This window comes from Phaethon aethereus, assembly GCF_964289735.1.
Source record: "Phaethon aethereus genome assembly, chromosome: 7".
Classification (NCBI taxonomy): domain Eukaryota; kingdom Metazoa; phylum Chordata; class Aves; order Phaethontiformes; family Phaethontidae; genus Phaethon; species Phaethon aethereus.
The window spans coordinates 4985688-5005654 of record NC_138583.1 but is presented as its reverse complement, the minus strand read 5'-3'; the positions used below and the strand labels follow the sequence as shown (position 1 = coordinate 5005654).

Genomic DNA, 19967 nt, shown 5'->3' with positions numbered 1-19967 from the left:
AAGCCTTACAGAGGAGATCACAGAGTCGTTAAGGTTGGAGAAGACCTCTAAGACCATCAAGTCCGACCATCAACCCAACACCACCGTGGCCGCTAAACCATGTCCTGAAGTGCCAGATCAGTCCTCCAAATTTAGTCCCCTCTCCTAGTTTTGAGCAGGCCATGTGGGACCAAGGTCCGATGGGCAGGAAGGACACATTGTCCCCAGCCCACCCAGACGACCGTGCCCCCGACACGCGTGGCCCGAGAGCAAAGCCAAGGGCACGGTATCAGCTGGGGTGCAGCGACTGAAGTGTTCCCCGCTCTTTTAAGACAACATTATTCCAGTGATGCCAGAGCGTTATCTCTAGGGTGAAAGGAAAGCGGAATCGCGCTCGTCTGAACGGCCTCTTTTGTCACGCATTCTGCAAGGTGTTGAGGCATGAAAGCTTTCAGAGAAACTCGGGTGAATCCAAGCTCGGTGGTTACAAGGCTAGTTACAGACCCGACATGATGGATCGTCTTCGTTTTCCCATTCCTGTCCTGCATACAGCAAATCCATTTGCTGGGAAATTAGACTCCAGCCATTACATTTTGCTAAAAAGACGTTCCTTTTGCCACAAGGGCAGGGGGGAGCCGAGCCAAGAGAAAGCCAAGAGCACTGCCTGCCTGTTCCCACCTGCTACCAAATCCAGATGAGCATCACACCTTGCCAGACACCTCCCGCAGCTCACCTGGCATCGATACCCACAGCCACGCTCCCCCACCCTCTAAATGGTTTGGGATTAACTGAAATAGCCCCTGGGAGGATTTTGCTAAAGGCAGTGAGCAGCACGATAAAGATGGATGGTCCCTCTCTTGCAAACTCTTCTCCTAAGGGCTGTTAGCCAGCCAGTACTTCTGCTTTCGGAGCAAGACGCACCGCGATCCGGCTACCGGCAGCCGACACGGGCTCTCCTGGCGCCCCGTCTCGCCCGTGCCACCGCAGCCCAACCAGTCATTATCCCTCCCGCTCCTCCTCCTCCTCTCCAGGCATCTCCCCCTCCTCCTGCAGTTTCTTCCCCGGCCCCTTCAATCATTTTCCCCTTCCTCAAGCTCAACGTCTCCCGTTGCCTCCGCGCGGGCGCGCGCGTTTCATTACCGCCGGGTGAAATAATTGACTAGAGGGTCAGTCCACCTGAAAATTGCTCTCCCCAGACCTAAACGAAACAGATGGGCATTGATGATGTTTTGGGAGAAATTAATCAGCCTGGACCGGCGGCAGCGCCAGCAGCTCCCTCGGCCCAATCTCACCTAATGAATTCTGAGCTCTTTGTCTTAATAGCTCCTGACAAGACTAATTTACTCTTGTAAGTGATTAGAGGGGGAATGATCTCTTAATTGTTGCTCCAGATCCCTTTTGGCATGGCAGGCAGCAAGCGGGGACTGCTCAGTTTGGGGCTAGGTGAGGCTATGCCCAGGGATGCCATAGGGAGAGGAGGAGGGGGCTGCAAGGGGACGTCACTCAATGCCACGGTGATGGGCACTTCTAACAGGCATCCAAAAAGGAGCAGTCTTTTTTCTAGCCGAGAGGCACCACATACAGTTCTGGTACTGACACCCCAGTCAGGATACAGGAAAGGTGTTTCCAGATGATGCCTTTGGTTTGGTTTTGGGTTTTTTGGGGGGAGGGTTGTTTTGGGGGTTTGTTTTGTTTGTTTGTTTTGTTTTTAAAGTTAATAAGCCTAACTCGGAAAACACCTACCAACAGCAGAAAACACAGAAATGCTGTTTGTCAACACTTTCAAGGCTGACATTCCCCTCCGGTGCGTCTGGAAACAAAATCCCAGGGTACCAATATTCTTAAGAGTGAATTTCATTTCTGTACAGTGCAATACAAAGGTTAAAAAAACAAAAGAGAATTCAACCCCCAGAGTAATTCCAGGGAAAATTTTACTCGCACGGTATCTCACTAGCAAGCAGACTGCCAGGAGTCTTCCCCATTTTCTGCCAAAGCAGAACTTCAGTCCAACTCCCATAAGGTCTTTCAAAAGCTCGAGTACTTCAAGAACCGCGTGCTTGGTGAGGTGGCATTTCCATTAAGCTGCTCCCAACCAGCGATTCCTTTCCTTACGTTGCCCGCAGCTCGCTCTCGGCGCTGCTGCGGGCAAAGGCACCCGAGGTTTCAGTATTATTTCCCGTCGCAAATAAACCCGCGTGCCACCGGGGACAAATCTCCCCAGGCAGACGGACCCCCCCGCCCCAAGGGGAGACAGAAGCTTCTCTCAACCGGGAAGCCCTGGAGACCTCCCCAGAGTCCTCCAGCCCTCGACGGCTCCGGTGGTGCCCGAGGTGAGGCAAGAGCCCCTTTTCGAAGGGGGCTGCGGCTCGGGGCACACGGCTGAGGGCGGCAGAAGCGGCGAGAAGGGGCCTCCGTAGCCTCCACACCCTCCGCTCCCAATCGATTCCCCCCCCCCATTAAAAGCCAGGCACGAGCCCTGATTGAAGAGCACAAGTTTAATGGACTGAGCGCCTGGAAAGAGGCCCGGAATGACCGGGTCGATTTCTGCATTTACTAAAAACCGATCCCTAGCTAAAGAAAGCAAGCTACACCTGTCAATCAAAACAAGCCCATTTCTTTAACCCTTTTCCATCAAGGGGTCAGCAGCAGCGGGCCCCCCACCCCATCCCACGCACGCCCCACTTACCCACGGGAGTATCTTCATTGATCAGCAGGTAAGTGTCGAAGAAGTAGTTTATGAAGTACGGCAGCCGATTGCCCCGGCCTGGGAAGAGCAGAAAAAGCAAAGCGTTATCTCGCTGGTTGGCACCCACCGCCTTTCCCTCTAATTGCCTCCTTTCGCCTTTAATAGCCAGCCTCGCTTCTTCCCGCTCCCTTTTTGACGGAGCCGGGAGCTCCGGAGCCTCAGCCCGAACCGCAGCCTCGTTCGGCGGCACAGAGTCGAGCGCGGAACGCACGGGAACGCAGTGACTGCAGCCTGAACCGGGACGGGGAAAAAAGTCAACCAGCAAAGATTTACCATTCGAGGGATGCCGGGAGAGAAAAGAAAAAAAAAAAAAAGGTGCTGGGAGAGAAACACAACAATTTTCCAAGAAGGTTTGGTGTTGACCGGGCTGCATCTGAGGTTTTTCTCGCTACACGGCCAGAGCTGGCCAAGCCTGCAGGCTTTAAGAAATGCAGTTCAGCTGCCAGACGTCCGAAACGGGGTTGCTCGTGGGTGGGCAGAGGGTTGAACCGGTCTGGCTGAAACAGCTCATGGCCCTTGACGGGCCGCCCCAGGAGGGGCAGAGGCTGGACCGGGGTCCCAAGCACAGCCCCAAGGCCAGGAGACTCGCTGGAAGTGATGGAGCGTCGCTTCCCCGCCGTCACCAGCCCAGCCAAAACCCAAGATTGCAGGAGTATAAAAAAAAATTACCAGCAAAGTGGCAGCGTGACCCCCCGCCACACCAGATGCGCATCCCGCCGGGCTCCTTTCAACACGGCCGTTACCGGCACGGCCTCCGGCAAAGGCAGCGCTTCGGACAAAGGCACAGCAAACCCCGCGTGAGATCGGGCGTCCAGGCTTCCCTCTCGACCGCGCTGCACTTTGCCCCCACCCTCACGCCCTACGCTGTCCCATCTACATCCCTACTCACGTCCCAGCTACAGCTACTTCCAGCTCCCCCGTAGCCCGGACCACCGCCCAGGGCTGCATCCTTGGGGCACCTTGAGGAACCTTCTCCCCACCTCAGATCCGGCCGTGAGGTCTTACCCTTGTAACCTGGCTGCTGTCAAAAGGTGCTTCACCAGCCGGTGAAACCCAAGCTTTCCACACAAACGTCCTGCCGCCTAGTCTAGGATTCCGGAATTTTTCCTCTCGCATTAAATCCAGAAATGTCAGTGGGGTTTTTTGGCTTTGGGTACATTGGTCCTTTCACGGAAATTAATTTGGGAATCACCACCACACACCACATAGCCTGAAAGCGAGTTCACACTTTCAGCGAACCACCCATCATCCATGGTTTCATCCAGCGGACCATCAGCTGGACTTCCCTTCTGCAAGACCACCACAGCCACCCGGCCATACCCTGGGACGTACCCTCGCTGCATCCCTCAACAGGCAACTCCTGCCCATGGTCCCCCAGCAAGGCGCGTGGCAGAAACCCGTCGCTTCCACCACACCCTCGCGACCCTTCCTTCCTCCTTGGCGTGCGGCCGACGGGCTCCGAGGGATGGCGATCGACGGTGTTTTGGTGCCCCGGGGGATTTTCTTCTTCGCGGCTTGCCGTTGTCTGCGGCCGAGCCCCCGGCGCAGGGCCGGGCGCACCGACGGCACAGGGAGGGATGAAGGAGCGAGACCCCAGCCAGGCGAGCATCACCCACCTTCCCACCTCCAAGGGCACGTACTGGAGCACCGGTGGCAAGCGGTCTCTCCAACAGGGCGGGGGGCAAGCTTTACGAGGCTCGGACCGGGGCGAAGGACTCTCTGGGTTGCCTTTTTTTTTTTTTAACTTATTTTTCTCCCCTTGCAGAGGAGTGACAGGGCAGTTAACTAGCGAGGCTACTCCTGATCCAGTACGACACCAGAGGGATATTGACTGCGCCCGTCAGTCACAGCGAACGGCAGCCACCGACTGCTTAATCAGGCTGCCAATCTGGGCGAGCCCTCTCGAGGCTTCGGTAGGGGGAAAAGAAAAAATAAAAAGCCTTTATTCCAAAGGGCACAGCGCTATCAGACGGACACACACTCGCTATTGTTTATCAGCAAGCTCCACGCAGGCACCCCCCGCCCCGGGCTCCCTCTCCGCCCCCCAGCACCCAGGGGCTTTAGCCCGTTCACGCAGCGATGCCGGTTTTCACGGGGCTTTGCTATACATTTACAGCGCTTAAGCACCGGGGAATGTCAAAGCCTGGCCCGAGAGACAAATTTCTACACCACTCGTCCCACAAGCTCCCAGCCGGCCGCCGGGCTGGACCCCACATCCCTCTGCCCGAAGCCCACGCGCCGGCGAAGACCAAGAGCGTCGTGCTCACAGGGCAGAGCCCGGCAGCGGCACGAGCAGGCTCTGCCTGCCCGGAGCCCTGCCCTTCCCTCCGGCTGGAGTCAGAAAAGAGGTTTTGCAGCTCGGAGAGGAGTTGTTTCCCGTGCAGCGTATATTAAAAGCACAGATCGGGTAATAGTTTAGCTGCCGAGAACACGGGGAGAGGTAACACCTCTGCTGTTGAGCGACTAACAAGCTTCTGGTTTACATCCTTGCCTCATCTCCACTCCCTCTAACGTCCTTCGGGTTTTATTTACATAAAGTGACCTAACACCACGTCTGTTGCCACCACCAGCTTTGACTTCTGGGACCCCACACCTGGAAGTCGCCACGCTCTTCCCAGCGAGACACGCCAGGAGCATCTGCCGCCATGGGGCTCGCCAGCGCATCCCCTCCTCCAAGCCTCCTCCCAAGCCCTCCCGCAGGAGAAGCGGCTCCGGGGGAGCACGCGGCGCGGGTCCCCGGGAGCGCGTGCGGTGCAGGCGGGACCCGTGCCAGCCCCATCTCCCCGTCGCCTTCAGGTGCTCACCAAGAGAGCGCAAACGCAGCGCGCGTCGGCCCGCCACCGCGCAAACGCGAGACCCGCGCGGGGAGCACGGCGCCGGACAGACGGCGGGACTACTCACCCGGACAGAGCAGCTCCAGGAGCAGGAGGGGAAGCAGAAGGCTGCCGGCAGCAGCAGGACGCTTCATGGTTCCTGTCGAAGAAGAAAAGCAGCGTCAAGCCCAGCCCTTTACGGACGTCACCTCGTCTCCCCAAAGCGGGCGCGGGGACGCGGCCCGGCCCCGATGCTGCAGGCGCAGCCGCTCGGGCTGGGGAACGTTTTCTTAACGCCCGGCTTCCATATGGGGCACCTCGCCCAAGCGTGCCGCCGCCGATCCCTTGTTTTGTGCAGCCCCAGCCGTCCCCTTGGTGAGCGCCAAATCAAAACCGGGATGAACCTGGCCTAGACGATACATATTTTTAATTTTTTTTTTTTTTTTTTTTTTTATCTTCCACTTTCCGAAGCCTATTCGCTCGTCGCGCACGAGGGGATAAGCCCCGGCGATCTCTGCGGTCGGGTCCGGAGCAGGAGCAGCCCCGGCTGAGACCAGACGCTCGAGCGGGGCTTTGAGGGCGAGAAAGAGCCGCTGTGACCCGGGAGCCGCGGCACGCGGTCACAGCGGGATTTCAGGTGCTTCGGCAGAGCTGCACGGGAAGCCTAACCCAGGAGCACTGAAGAGGCACCGGGATTTCGCAGGACAAAGCGGAGCCCTCTCAAACCCCTCCAACCACTGGCGGGGGGCTGCGAAACGTGTGGGCTGGGGGAACGTCTTCCCACCGGCTCAGCACATCCACGCAGCAGCAGACCCAAGGAGACGGAAGACGGACGCGACATCCAGCCTTCCGGGCAGCGAACAGGGAGACGAGCCCGTAGTTAAACCCGTAAGCGGCTCCCACTTGAGATCAAGTGCTGACCTGCGCCGCGAGGGCTGAAACGAGTAATAAATCGCCCCTTCCATCTGTGAGCCCGAGTGTTAGACTGGCAACCGGCTGTATCCTCGGCCGGTATTTTTGCTCACCCGGCGCTCGGAGAACAAGTCACAGAAGCAACAGACCTGAATAAGCTGCTGTGATACGAGCTCCCCACCCGGGGAGCACCCAAGCAGACAGCTGATCCTTAACCCCAGGGTACCGCTTTGCCCTCGGCTTAGCCCAAAAAAGCTCGGCCTTCCCTTTCCAGCACCCTAAATACGACAGCGTGCGGAGTTACCCAAAAGCGGGGCACCGTGCTGGGCACAGGCTGCCGCCGCGAGCCCGGCGGAGGGTGGAGGGGTCCACACCCCGTCGCTACCCTAAGAGATGCACGGGCACCCACGGGTGGTCCCCACCTCCGCGGACCCTCCAAGCAACAGCTACGCGTATTTGAGATCTACTGGTCAGAGAAGACAGTTCATAACAGCTCTCGTCACCACAGAAAGGGCCCTAAATTCTAGTTTCTTCGGCTATTTTGCCACGAGAGAGCCTCTCGGAGGAAAAGGTCTGCACCTCGGCAAGAAAAACAGCGCTGTGGGCTTTCGTTGTGTGTCCTTAGGAAATTCAGCACGAGCCCGAGAAGACATTCGGGACCAGCACTGCCTAACTTCTAGGTGCGCCAGGCAATCTCCCCAGAAAACACAGGCAGGGCAGGAGACTGCAGTCCTCCACCCCCCAACAAGTTTCTGACTTTGGTGCCAGCAGAGCATCCAAAAACCCAGTTTCTAAACAAAAATTACCGCTTCCCCAGGAGCCAGGCATCCTGTCAGGCCCTTTAAATCTTTAGACTCGGCCAACAAAAGCAGAACAGACTCTTCTAACAAAGAAAAACCCCAAACTTCTCTGTCCTGCCCAGCTTTCTTCAATAGGTTTCAGGGAGGAGAAGAACCTTGGACACCGACGATGCCGCTGCTTCAGGCCCCCGCATCTCCCCGGGTGCAGAGCCAACGCTCATCGTGCTGTCGCCAGAAAGGATGCGACGGAGACGAGGAAGGCAGCACAACCCCGAGCTCTTCCTCCGCCTTCTGCTCTGCCAAAACGCCACTGAGGAAAACGCTAACTTTCTCCCAGAACAGCACCGCTACCAGCCCAAGTGAGCGGAAATATTATTTTCTGGCTTCGCAGACCACGTTTAAAAAGCAACAGGGCAGCGGAAAAAACAATTTATGCGATGTAGAAATAAAGGCAGCTGACAGCATCCCCTTTCGAGTGTCATGATAAATCTAAATGTTGTATATTCCAAGTCAGTCACTTCATTATGTAAGTAATTGCCTGAAATGTCATTTTGATTTTGTCTGTCTTCATTAATATTGCAGCTCTTCACTGGTTCTCCGAAATGGTTCACTCGAATACTGCAAATTTAGGAACGGGATTGAGAAATCTCTGGGGAGAACTTAAAAATTGTGACTAAGAGCATATTAAATCACACCTTCTGCCTGAAAGAGGCTCTTTGCAGGAAGCATTCGGTGCGGTTTCCAGCATAATAATGTACCCGGGCAAGCCACCTCTGGGAACTCAACCGCTGTCTCCCGGCTGCAAAGGCACTAACGTTAGACCAGAGATTTCCCGGTCCGCCGGCAAGCGCTCCCCACGGCACGGGAAGCGGCAGACAGAACCCCATTAGACGGTGACGGATGGGAACCGGCGGAGCCTCTACTGCCGAAACACCGCTCCGCCGAGAAGTCCAGGGCTTGAAAGTTTAGGAAGCGGCACGGCAGAGGCGTTTCAGCCTGCCCCAAATCCCTCCTTCCCACGGCTGGGAAGCGGCTTTATTAAAGACCCCACCAGCTCGGCCGAAGGACAGAGCAGCCCCCGCGGACGGAGCCCGGCCTCGAGCTGCCGCCGGCATCTTCAGTCACCCCCCAAGCCCCCGGCCCCTCTCCCCGCTCTTCCCTTCCCCAAACGGCACCGCGACGCTCGCGCCTCAAATCTTACAGCGTCAGCGCCGCCCCCGCCCGCTCTCCCCGGCTTCCCCCGCCACGTCGGCCAGCTGGGGCGGGCGGCCGGGACACGCTCCGGCGGGGGCCACCGCCGTAGAGCGGCCACCCCCGCGGTCCCTCTGCGGCAAAGCCCGCGGCGTCGAGCCTCACGCCAAAACGCCGCCCGCTGCGGAGGCGCGGCGGCTCCCGCTTTCCCGGCTATTCCGTCCCTCCGCTCCTCAGCCGGAGGCGCCGTTAGAAATTCACCTTTTCTTCCTATTGCTTCTTGGTCAGGTCTTTACAATAAATAGGATTTAAAAGGAAAAAAAAGTAAAAGTTAATTTTATTCCCCCACCACCATTGGCATGAGCTATGCACAAATCAAAATTCCTAAAAATAACAAATTGCAGAACAGGGTAATCAGAAGTAAATTGATATTGATAAATAAGCTTTTCTTCCACGCAGTAGGTGGTTTATTTTAATCTAATGAGTTTTATATTTTCTGAGCTTTCAGATTCCATGATGAAGAGCCGTCCGCGCTAGAATTACGAAGCACTTTGAAATATTGTAATTTTATGGCTCATTTTGTCAGGACTCTTGAAAATGAGATTTGTTCCCAGTGAAAAAATTTGCCCTTTTTTTTCCCCCCTTCTATTCCCCGCAGCGAAGGAAAAAATTCCCTCGTTACATAAATACAGTCCAAAATATTTGTATGCACGTCGGGGTGGGGAGGGAAGAATGGAGAAACACAGAACAGGGAGCACGGCTGCCACAACCCACCTCAGCCCCGCGCTGGTGCTTGCAGAAGGAGCATGAAAGATGCTCTCCCCCCTTCCTTCACCCCAAAATCCAACCTCAGCTTTGCGAGATGGGTGGATGCCCGCAAAGCCGGCAGCGAGCCGGAGCTGCCCTGCGCGTCCCCGTCAGCACCACTTGGTGGTATTTAAAGCTTTCTTCTAGCAGAGGAAAAAGCCAGAGCTCTTACCGACGAGCAACACCAAAGTTTCCCACGCTCCCAGCAGTTTACTCCCTTTCAAAAACAAGGACAGGAGTGGAAACATTTTGTTTGGGGCTGCGAGAGGCTCGCTGTCCCATAGGAAACAAGCGCTCGCTCCAGGACAGCGCCTTTAACCAACAGCCCAAGACCAGAAGAAAACACTGTGTTTGAACTTCTCCGTCCATGCAGGAAAGCTTTGTCTGGGTTGGAAGGGAACTTGGTTTTCCAAGTCACGGCAGCCGCCATAAGGTCATCCCGACAACTGCCCAGCTCCGCGTTAGCGACGGGCAAACCCCGCGGAGGGTCATTTAGCGCTACGAGTGCGAGCATCCCATCCACCTCTCCACTTGTGCAACCTTAGAACACCCCCCTCGGGGCTTTGGGAGGGGGGACCCCCCGTTCCCCGCTGCGGCAGTCGCTGCCACCCATCCCTCCAGGGAGAAGGCAGCATCTTTCCTGGGGAGGTGGAAGAGGAGATGCCTGGTTTTTGTCGAGTAGGGCAGCACCGGCTCTACTGAGTCTCCAGCACTGGTTGCTACGATCCTTATGGTGACTAGCAACCATTTTCCATCACAAAACCTCACTTAGGCCAGAACAGTGGCTCCTAAAGTGGGAGGCGGACTGGGGTGGGGTGTGGAGACCAAGCCAAGTGGCTCCCGGCTCTCTGGGGCTGCGCCCACACAGAGCCCGGCACACGGGGGCAAGGCTGCAAAGGAGCAGCAGGGCTGCAGGGCAGGTGATGCTGAGGTGGGATGAAAAGGTAGGAAAGAAGCCAACAGCAACAGAACTGCGCTTAAAGAAAAAAAAAAAAAGAGGGGGGTAAAAAAAAAAAAACAGGAGAGGGAAGAAGGATGGGAATTACTGCTTTAGGAGGAGGCAGAAAGCTGAGCTCGGTGAAGTGGCGTGCACAGTCCGGTCTCGCAAGAGAGGAACCGCTCTCCAGACGCTCCAGAAACATACAGCAGGGGACAGAGGGGCAACGTAAAGGTGCTAAGGGCTGACCCAAAGCGAACAGGAGGCCAGGCGCTTCCTTCTCATGCCCTGCCCAGAAGAAGGCAGGCCTGCCTGCGGACCGAGGCTGGGCAGCTGCCTGGCTGGACCGCCAGCCACCACCACCATGCAGGAGAAGCATCCTCAGGCCCCCACGCGATATTTTTGGGCGAGTTTGTAACGTATCCCGGGGCACTCCTGCCTGCACGGCTCCAGACGCAAGCACACTTCTCTTCAGGTTGGGGCTTTTAAAGGAGGAGAAAGAAAAAAGGTAAGAGAGGACATCTGTGAAGTGTAATTAAATTAAAAAAAAAAGTTCATCTGAATGTTGCCCATTCCATCTACAGAATAAGAAGCTCGCACAGCGGACCCAGGGTAGATGACAGCGCTCTTTAACGTCTTCATCACTGACGCAGACAGTGGGATCGAGGGCACCCTCAGCGAGTTTGCAGGTGACACCGAGCCGCGTGGCACGGCTGGCACGCCTGAGGGACGGGATGCCATCCGGAGGGACCCGGGCAAGCTCGAGGCATGGGCCCGCACATGGGTCGGGGCAACCCCCGGTACCAGCACAGGCTGGGGGTGAAGGGATGGAGAGCAGCCCCATGGAGAAGGACTTGGGGGTCCTGGGAGATGAAAAGTTGGACATGAGCCGGCAATGTGCGCTCACAGCCCAGAAGCCAACCGTGTCCTGGGCTGCCCCCAAAGCCGTGTGGCCAGCAGAGCGAGGGAGGGGGTTCTGCCCCTCTGCTCCGCTCTGGGGAGACCCCCCTGCAGTGCTGCGTCCAGCTCTGGAGCCCTCGGCACAGGAGAGACATGGACCTGCTGGAGCGGGGCCACAGGAGGCCCCAGCAATGCTCTGAGGGCTGGAACAGCTCTGCTGGGAGGACGGGCTGGGAGAGCTGAGGGGGTTCAGCCTGGAGCAGAGAAGGCTCCGGGGAGACCTTATTGCAGCTGCCAGGGCTTAAAGGGAGCTTACAAGAAAGATGGGGACAGAGTTTTTAGCAGGGCCTGTCGTGATGGGACAAGAGGTAATAGTTTTAAACTAAAAGAGGGCAGATTTAGACTGGATACAAGGAAGAAATTTTTCCCAATGAGGGTGGTGAAACCCTGGCCCAGGTCACCCAGAGAGGTGGTCGATGCCCCATCCCTGGGAACATCCCAGGTCAGGCTGGACAGGGCTCTGAGCAACCTGCTCTGGTTGGGGATGCCCCTGCTCACAGCAGGGGGGTTGGACTAGATGGCCTTGAAAGGTCCCTTCCCACCCAAACTGTTCTATGCTTCTATGAGTATTGCTCGAGCCCTGGGTCTCCGGCCGGCCCTGCAGCGGAGCCGGGGGCTCGGCAGGGCCCTGCGCTTGCAGGCACAGGCGGGCACCGGCACGGCACCTCCCTCCTTGCCGCACCGGGGTACAGCTTTGAACGTGAGCATCCCCTCTCTGCAGCGGGGGGGAGGAAGCACGCCATGAGCTTCACCCCGAGAAGTACGCCCGTAACAGCGTGAGCAACGCAGGAAGAAATTCAGCATCAACTTCAAGAGCAAGCCACCAGCCACAGAACCAGGAGCTCTTGACAATCAGTAGCCAAACTACATTTTGAAGCCCTGCCGAAGACGACGGGTTAGTTATTTCACACCATCTTCCTTGGCAAACGCTCAAGACGCCACTCCAAGCCCCCCCATCAGCACAGGACCCCGGGGACGAGGGCACCCAGGACCTCACCCCGTCTCCCTGCCTCCAGCTACTCCTGAGCTCCGGGCTGGATGTTTGCGTCAGTATGAGGAAGCAACAAGGCTATTTTGTTCAGTCCTCTGGCAACTCAAACCACAGGCTGGAAAGGTAGATCTTAAAAAAAAAAAAGAGAAATAGGGGTGCTTCAGAGGAGGGGGGGGGGGAAAATACCAACCCAAACCAAAAAAAAACACCCTCACACTGAGCAACCTCAGCTGCAAAAGCTCTCAGACCATTTCTGGCCTCATCCAAATCAAGAGAGAAGTGTCCTTGCTGCTTTTGCACAAAGCTCACTTAACTTTCAGCGAGAGGCACTTTGCTGCAACGGACCTTTTCAAGGCCCACTGGCTGTTCTAGCTAATAAAAGTGATGCTTTGCCTGATGGAGTAACACCGTGGGCACGCTGTGGCTAATCACTCGCTGGCTGAAATTTTAGGATGGGGGGCAAAAACCCAAAGTGGTAGAGAGAGCACAGGGAAAGGAAGATGAGGCTACTTCAGAGGGAGAGAAAAAAAAAAAACCACACCACACCACAAAAATCCCTCAATCCTAAACAGCAGCCCCCGAGAGCAGGGGATCAAACTGAAAGACAAAGGCATTCAGCAGCAATGAAGTTATTTGGATTAATGACAGTAGTTCATCACCAGCGACAGGCTTGTTCGTGCAAGCCCTCCTAGGACCTCAGCCACGGCTGGGGACCCTCTAAGCTGTCCAGCCCCTCTCCCACGCCGCAGCAGCCCGGGCACCAGCATATCCTCCTGTTGCCAGCAGGACTTTGGCCCCAGTGACTTTCTCCTCGGCGTACTCCAGGCGGGATCTCGTTCTCCCCCGGAGAGCAGCCCTTGTACCAAATGCAGAGACCAGGGCAAAGCAACTCGGGCTAAGGACGGAAAAAACCTCGCTGCGGCGTTGGCTCTGGCAGAGGCTCGGGAGGGGACGTGGCCAGGGATGGCCCCTCTGCTCATTTATGGGGCACACCATGGTCAGCAAGCACCCACCAGAGCCACCTGCTGACACCTTCACGGACTGAAAGCCACCAGATTCCACCACCAAAGGTTTTCTGCCCACGTTGACCGAGGCTTTGAGCTCGGCACGCCGCACAGCGCAGCCTGTACGGAAACGCCATTCCAGCCCCTGCGACAGCGTCCTGGTGATTCAGCAACCCACGGGCAAGGTCCAGGACATCCCCAAGATTTGGGTGAGTCTCAGCCACCAGGATTCCCCATCTGAGCGGCAGAACCTGCACGCTGAGATAGGGTCCGACGGCGACGCAAGGATAAAGGCGTGAATTTTCACGTCTGTAGGTCTCAGGCCATAAAAGCCCCAAACTAACCCTCCTGTAACTTTATTAAAAGTCTTAATTGCAAAAAGCAGGGTACCGTAGTGGGGGGGGGGGGGAAACACACAGAAGTTTTGGGATGTGCTTTGAGCTGTTTACGCTCACAAAGCAAAGCTCCAGCAAAATTAGGCAAGCTGCAATAGCCCGGCTGCAAGCAGCTGGGGCATTTTACACCCCGACAAGAGGCCACAGGCCAGCCCCTCGTCAAGCCAAGCCCATATCCCAAAGCCTCATAAATTTAAAAATAATCTGTGCTCAAGACCATCGGCGCAGAACATGTGAGAAAATTCATAAATTACATCCTTTTTAAGACATCCTCACCACCCCGGCTGTTCCTGGGGCATGCACCAAAGGGGACTGCGGTGCCCTTTTTCTTTCCATACGTCCGTCGGGTGAGCAGAGAAGCTACCATACCATGGATATTGCTCTGGAGAATTATGTTTCTCGTGCTACTTCCCTCCTATTTTCAGGTGATGGCCCCAGGAAGGACACGCAGCCTCTCTGCACATGGGCTGGGTGCCCTTCCCAGCTACAGCAACCAGCCAAGCTCCTCAGGTCCCACCTCTTGCAAAAATTGTTTCTTCCATATTATCACAAAAAAAAAATTTAAAAAAAAGAACATAAATGGTTACACTTTCCCATAAAGGGAGTGTTTTACAACTTGGTCTTAAAACAAAACATTGTATTTTCACAACAGGACATTGACTTGGTGCCACAAAACCTACAGTTTGCCTCCCGAAACAAGAGAGCTTGGTGCTGGGGAGAGGGGTAGGAGAAGGAAAATGGGATTGTAAAGGGATCTCCTTCCTCAGGGCAGGGAAGAAGGAAAGACAACGGTAAAACTCCTTCTCTTGAAACAGCCAGCTGGATTTTGACAAATGTGAGTTTCCCATGGGAATTACCTTGCTCTGGCAAAAAAAAAAATTATTATTTTTTTAATTCATGCACCAGCTCTATCCTGTAGCGCTGTCGTGCACCGAGGCCACAGGCACGGCGCGTCCCAGGCTGCTGCAGGATGCGCCGGGAAGACCGCGGGAAGAAGCCGGGCTCATCACCTGCAGCCTGGCCACGGCAGCTCTGCCAGCCCCCCGACATCAGTCATGCCCAGGGGATGTGCTGCCAGGCAGGGCTTTCCCGCAGCACAGGGAGGAAAAAAAAACCCCAGCCCCAAGCAACAACAAAAACCCCATGCACTAGCATAGAAAACTTCCCATTCCTCCTCCCCAAGGAAACACTGGTGGATGAGAGGGGACAGGCAGCTTGGGGAAGCGACAGTGGTTGGCAAGAAGGTGCTGGCAGCACCCCCGGGCATCGCTGGCACCGGCCTGGTTTTGGATTTGCCCTTCCCATGCAGAGTACCCGTGGGAGACCCCCGGGCTGCGCCCCAGCCAGCTCCCAGCTCCGCTGCTCACCTGCGCACAGGCGCATCACCCCATCCTCCACACCCTTTAATTTGGCCAAATAAGCTACCCCAGCCCTGCTTTTCCTTCTCTTTTTTTTTTAAAGAACTGTTGCCTTTTACATCAACAGCCTTATCACCTTATCTCCACACACCCCCAATAGGTCTTCACTACCGACACCCCAAGATCTTGTCTTTTGCCAATTAAATGGCAGTAATGAAGTCCCACGCCTGTATTTCTAATTGCAAGTGGGCACAGGCTGTTATTTACCTTCACATTGCATCCAAAAATCATGGATCAGAACAAAGGGGCTGGTGCCGGGGTAGATCAAACCAAAGAACACCACCCGGGGAAAAGCTATCCCTGCCCCGAAAAGCTTACGGCTAAAACACCCCAAACTCTGCAGGTTAAAAGGAAGGGTAATGTAATTTAGCTGGCCGGCTTTAATAGGGACCAGACCCTTGAAGTCTGAGCGTTTTCTTTAAATAAAGGCTCCAGCGATGACTCCAGGCAGTTCAAAGCTAAAGACGCCCGGCCAATGCCAAGCTGGATGCGTGCAGGTGTCGGTGTTTGGGGTGCTCAGGAAAACGTTTATTTAAATAAAAGACCATCACAGGTTTTGTCAGAGGAGAAGGAAAAAAGAGGAGCGAGCAAAGAAGCGGTGGTGGAATCTCAAAGCAAGTGTTTTCAGCAGAAATAAAAAGAAACCGTTCAAGGCAAGTTTGTCATTTTGAAAAGCTGTTCTCCCATTTAATAAGTTTTTGAGGGGATTAAAAAAAAAATTGCATTGTAGCTCGGTCCCGCTCGGCTAGGGCCAGACCCGCACGCCTCGCATCCCCACGCCTCTGAAGAACTTCAGCCCTGGCTCTCCTGAGAAACTTCGCAGCTTCTCACCGCCTCCTTCCTCCGAGCCAAACTCAAAATTAGAGCCCAGGGTGGGCTTGGGGGTGCGGGACAGGGACGGCGCTTGCTGGGGCAGGGGCAGGACAGCAGGCACCAACACCTTTTAGCGTTACTATTATTTTTTGATAAAAGAGGTTGGGCTCCCCGACTCCTGCCATAGGAACCACCGCGCTGAACGACACCCCCCCCCCCCCCAATAACAATAGTAGAGGTAATGACGATGATGATGATGGCAGCGCTCACCCCAAACAAGTTGTCCCCTCGGAGGGAGCAGATCAGAGAGGTTTGGGAAGGAGGACGGCGCGCAAAGCCACCCTCAGGGGCGGAGGGGGATGCCGGAGGCTCCGCGCCCGCGCATCCTCCGCGCATCTCCCCCCCCCCCCCCCAAAAAAAAAAAAAAAGAAAAACCCCCAAACAAACAGACGCGGAATAAGGAAAACCGGCGGGGCGTTACCTGTGGCGGGGTCCCGGCGCTCGGTGTCAGCGGTCACCCCCCATGTCGTCCCCCCCTCCCCGGGCGGCTGCCGGCCCCCGCCGCCCTGCCCAGCCGAGTGAGCCGCCGCGGGAGGAGGAGGAGGAGGAGGAGGAGGAAGGGGTGGGGAAGGAGCCCGGGCGGCGGCTGGCGCAGCGCCCCTTGCCCAGGTAACGGGTATTTCAGCTCCGCCTCCAGCGACCCCCCCCCCCAGCCCGGGCTCAGCCCCGGGCAGCGGCCGCAGGGAGTTGAGCTCAAGCCTCTTCGGCTTTAATTCCCGTCCCCGGTCGCTGTTGCTACCGGCAGCATTTCCCCAGCCGCGCGCGACCGCGGCCGGCAGGCCCGGGGGGCGCGTAAATCACACGCGAGCGGCGAAGCGATACGGCGCGCCCGGAGAGCCGCACGGCAGCTCTTCCTCCCCGGCTCCTCTCCCTCGGGCACTCGCGGCCTCGCTTTCTGCGGGCACGGTGTTATCTTTGCCGCGCCACCGACACGGGCTTCCACCCAACCCTTCGCGCTCTCGCCCCTCCGACCCCAGGTCCTCCCGGCTTCCCTAATCCCGGCAGGGCGCATCTCTGCCCCCGGTCCAAGCCCTCCCTACGAGCAAGCTTGAGGGAAGGCAGCCAAATCCTACCGCTTCGCCCCATTTCTCACCTCTCGGGAGCGACGAAGCCGCAGAAAGCGGCCTGCGGTGACAGCCGTCCCCACGCCAAGGGCCGGGGCTGTGGGTCCTGCCCCGCCACACACGCGTACACAAGCCTCCAGCCGCTCCTAACTTGGAAGGGATTTACCTTCCCCCCGACCCCATCACGAGCAGCTTTGATTAAAACACTAAATAAGTGAAGTTTGTGCTGCTAAAGCCCCTCCTGGAGCCCTGCTTGGCAATGTCGGGAGCGTTCCCATCCACCCACCTTTGCATCCCTCCTCCTGGAGCAGCAGCGGGCAAATGCCTCTGCGGGAGCAGGAGGGGATAATTAAGCCCTTGCCTCTCTTGAACAGCTTCTGCTAATTAGGCAATTACCACAGCTCCCGGGCTGATTGACTTGAATCGGGCAGAGGTCTGCTCCTGGTGCCCTCACCTCCGCCCTGGGGGGGGGCCACGGCAGAGCCCCCCTCCCCATGATGGGCAGGGGCCTCCCCCAAACCCAGTTAAGCTGCAGGCGGGGCCCTGAGCCCGACGTTGCACACCTGAAGCTGTTTTTGGGGTTAAAACCAGAAGTCCATGGCCAACAGCTGAGTGCCATTGGCTGCCTGCGGCGGGGGGGGGATGAGACTGGCGATGCTGGAGACGCTGGCGACGTGTCTCCTCAGGTGTGCCTGGGTTGTACCGGGCTTGCTAAGGACTGTCCTAAAGTCGCAGGTCACAAGGAGCGCAAAGGGCGCAGGCATTACCGGTGCGGGGCTCGGAGCATCCTGCTGAGCTGAGCCCACGCCGGTCCAGGTGGTTTCTCTTTCCCGGGTCCTTCATCCCTCCCTTGTCCTCGTCATCGGCGCAAGGCGGCGTGCACGCAGCCGGGTTACCCGCACCGTGCCCATCCCAGCTGTCTCCATAAAATCAGGGCACTAATTAGGGGAAGGAACAACAAAAAAGAGGGGGAAACCCAAGCAAAACTGTACGTTAAGCGACCCGAGGACACACGTCAGGCCTGGTTGTTGTCTGCAGCCGCTCTGACTTTGCACAAGTGATGGCTCACTTAATGACTCCCATGATAAATTCAGGTCAGCATCGCTATTTAAACAGAAGCGCACCTCTCCTCCGCTTAGTCACTGCCCGGTTCCTACGCCTCGGCTTCGCACCGCGGCTTTCGGCGTGCAAAATCACCCACAGCTCACACCTCGACCTGACGCCGGGTTTACAGAAGTCAGCTCTAACGAAGCCGAGTCCCTCCTGGCCTGTGGGTCCGGCTTGGACTCCTGGTCCGATTCCCAGTGGAGCCCGGGTGGCAGCCTTTCCCATCGGGGGGGAAGGACTAGCGGGATCTCACCGCCTAGGCTCACAAAACCCACGGGAATTCAGTAGCCCATGACCTGTAGCTCCCTGTCAAGCTCGGTTTAAATCAGGCGGCAACAGCAATCGCTGCGTGCGGGCTGGACCACAAACCAGCGCACCGGGCTGATGTCCCCGAGCTCCTGTTTGAAGGAAGCAGCGTCGATGGGAGACGCAATCCGCGGGGGATGCGCCGTCACAGTTGGTTTTTAATAAGCTCATAGCTGGGGCAAAAAAAAAAAAAAAAAGGGACTGAAATGGAGCGATGCGTCGTGAGCAGAGGGATGCTCCCAGTCGCCGTCGGGCTCGGAGGCCACCGCAGTTAGTGCCAGCCCTGCGAGGCAGGGAGCACGGCGGTTCACAGGAGGGCGAGGGTAACCTCCCGGCTACCCCGCCCTTTCTCCGTGGGCTCATTACTGGGAAACTTTTTTTTGGGGGGGGGGGGGGGGGGGCAGATCCCATAACCCCCTCCCTCAGCGAAAGCAGAGCCTTCGCAGCCTCCCGGCACCACTCGCTCAACCTCGGAATTGTACCGCAGGGCTTCTCCCCCCCTCGCTTTTCTGCCGAAGCACGGAACGTTTCTCCGTCCAACTGCCCCCTCGGCGTACCGCTCCTCTGGCCCTTCTGCCGCGAGGGGTGCGATCGCCGTTGGCCTCTAAATCTTTAAACAGATGAAATACCACATGGAAAGCAGACGAAATGCAGGCACGTGCAAAATCCTGCCCAGCTAAGGCACTGAATTATCCCTGCTTGCCACGGACCACGTACTGCCGTGGACCCCAGGGTCTGCACGGACATCAGCTGCCCGACAACCGGCGCGTGCGATATTGCACCATCAGTCAGTTCTTCACGCCTCCTTTTCCCCAGGAGTCTCCCGCAAGGATCCCTTCACCTGCTTCCCCAAACCATCGTCCTCGCTTAGCAAGCAAAAACCCGTGTGAAAGAGCAGGAGGTCTTTTCGCTCGGGAGGAGGCAGCCCGTGCCCCCCATTTTCACTTTCTTGGGGGACACGGTGATTTTGTGACCCCCTCAGACCGTGAGCCCCTCAGGGATGGTGGTAGCCTCCCACCGCCCGTGGCTTTCCGGCATCCCCCGTGGCGGCGCGGACGGGGCCGGCGGCACAAGGGAGGCCGCTCCCCGCCGCGCGACCCTCTCGCCCACGTTGCAGGATTAATTTGTACGGCCGTCACCGGGTTTTCTTTTCGAGCACCTGCGCCACGGCTGACAGCGAGCCGTTTTTTTTTTTCCGGTGTGAAATTAATTTCCAGGTCCATTTCACACAGAATTTTGAAGGCCAATATTAGGATCACGCTGTTTGTTTAGGAATTTATGGGTGAAGGAGGCTGGAGAGGAATCTGGGCAAAGTCAAGGGATTGCTTGCCTTTTCTCCCTCTGTAGAAGAAAAACACTGAAAGAACAGACCGTTCCGTGGTTTTTTTTCCCTCCTGTAGAAATACAGAAGTGCTGCATTTCAAATTGCACCTTTATAAAGCGATATAGTCCATACGGAGGGTAAGGCAAACGTGTTTAAAGCTGGTGGGAAGGGCAGGAGCTGGGCACAGGTTTATAACCGATGCCCAATTCACGTGGCAGCCTTCATCGGGCACCCGCCAGCCTGCGTCCACCGGTGGGTCCAGCTGAGCTACCAACAACCCCAACCCTTTCACACCAACTGCCCAAGCAGCTGGAGGTGCTTTTTGCTGGTTTTTGGAACA

The 19967-nt window shown here is 56.8% G+C and overlaps 1 protein-coding gene across 3 annotated transcripts in view; it reads right to left on the bottom strand.

Moving 5' to 3' along the window:
• CDH23 (cadherin related 23) overlaps positions 1 to 6556 on the bottom strand; it is a 200029-nt gene extending 193473 nt beyond the window's left edge. For 2 of the 3 annotated variants that reach the window (XM_082002392.1, XM_082002393.1), the window contains exon 1: positions 2666 to 3137. In XM_082002392.1, the coding sequence (XP_081858518.1) occupies positions 2666 to 3098 (433 nt within the window). In that variant the 5' untranslated portion in view covers positions 3099 to 3137. Of the gene's footprint in view, positions 1 to 2665; positions 3138 to 5626 lie in introns of those variants that run through there. The other variant, XM_082002394.1, reaches the window with a different exon arrangement.
• Between the last annotated feature and the right edge of the window lie 13411 nt (positions 6557 to 19967).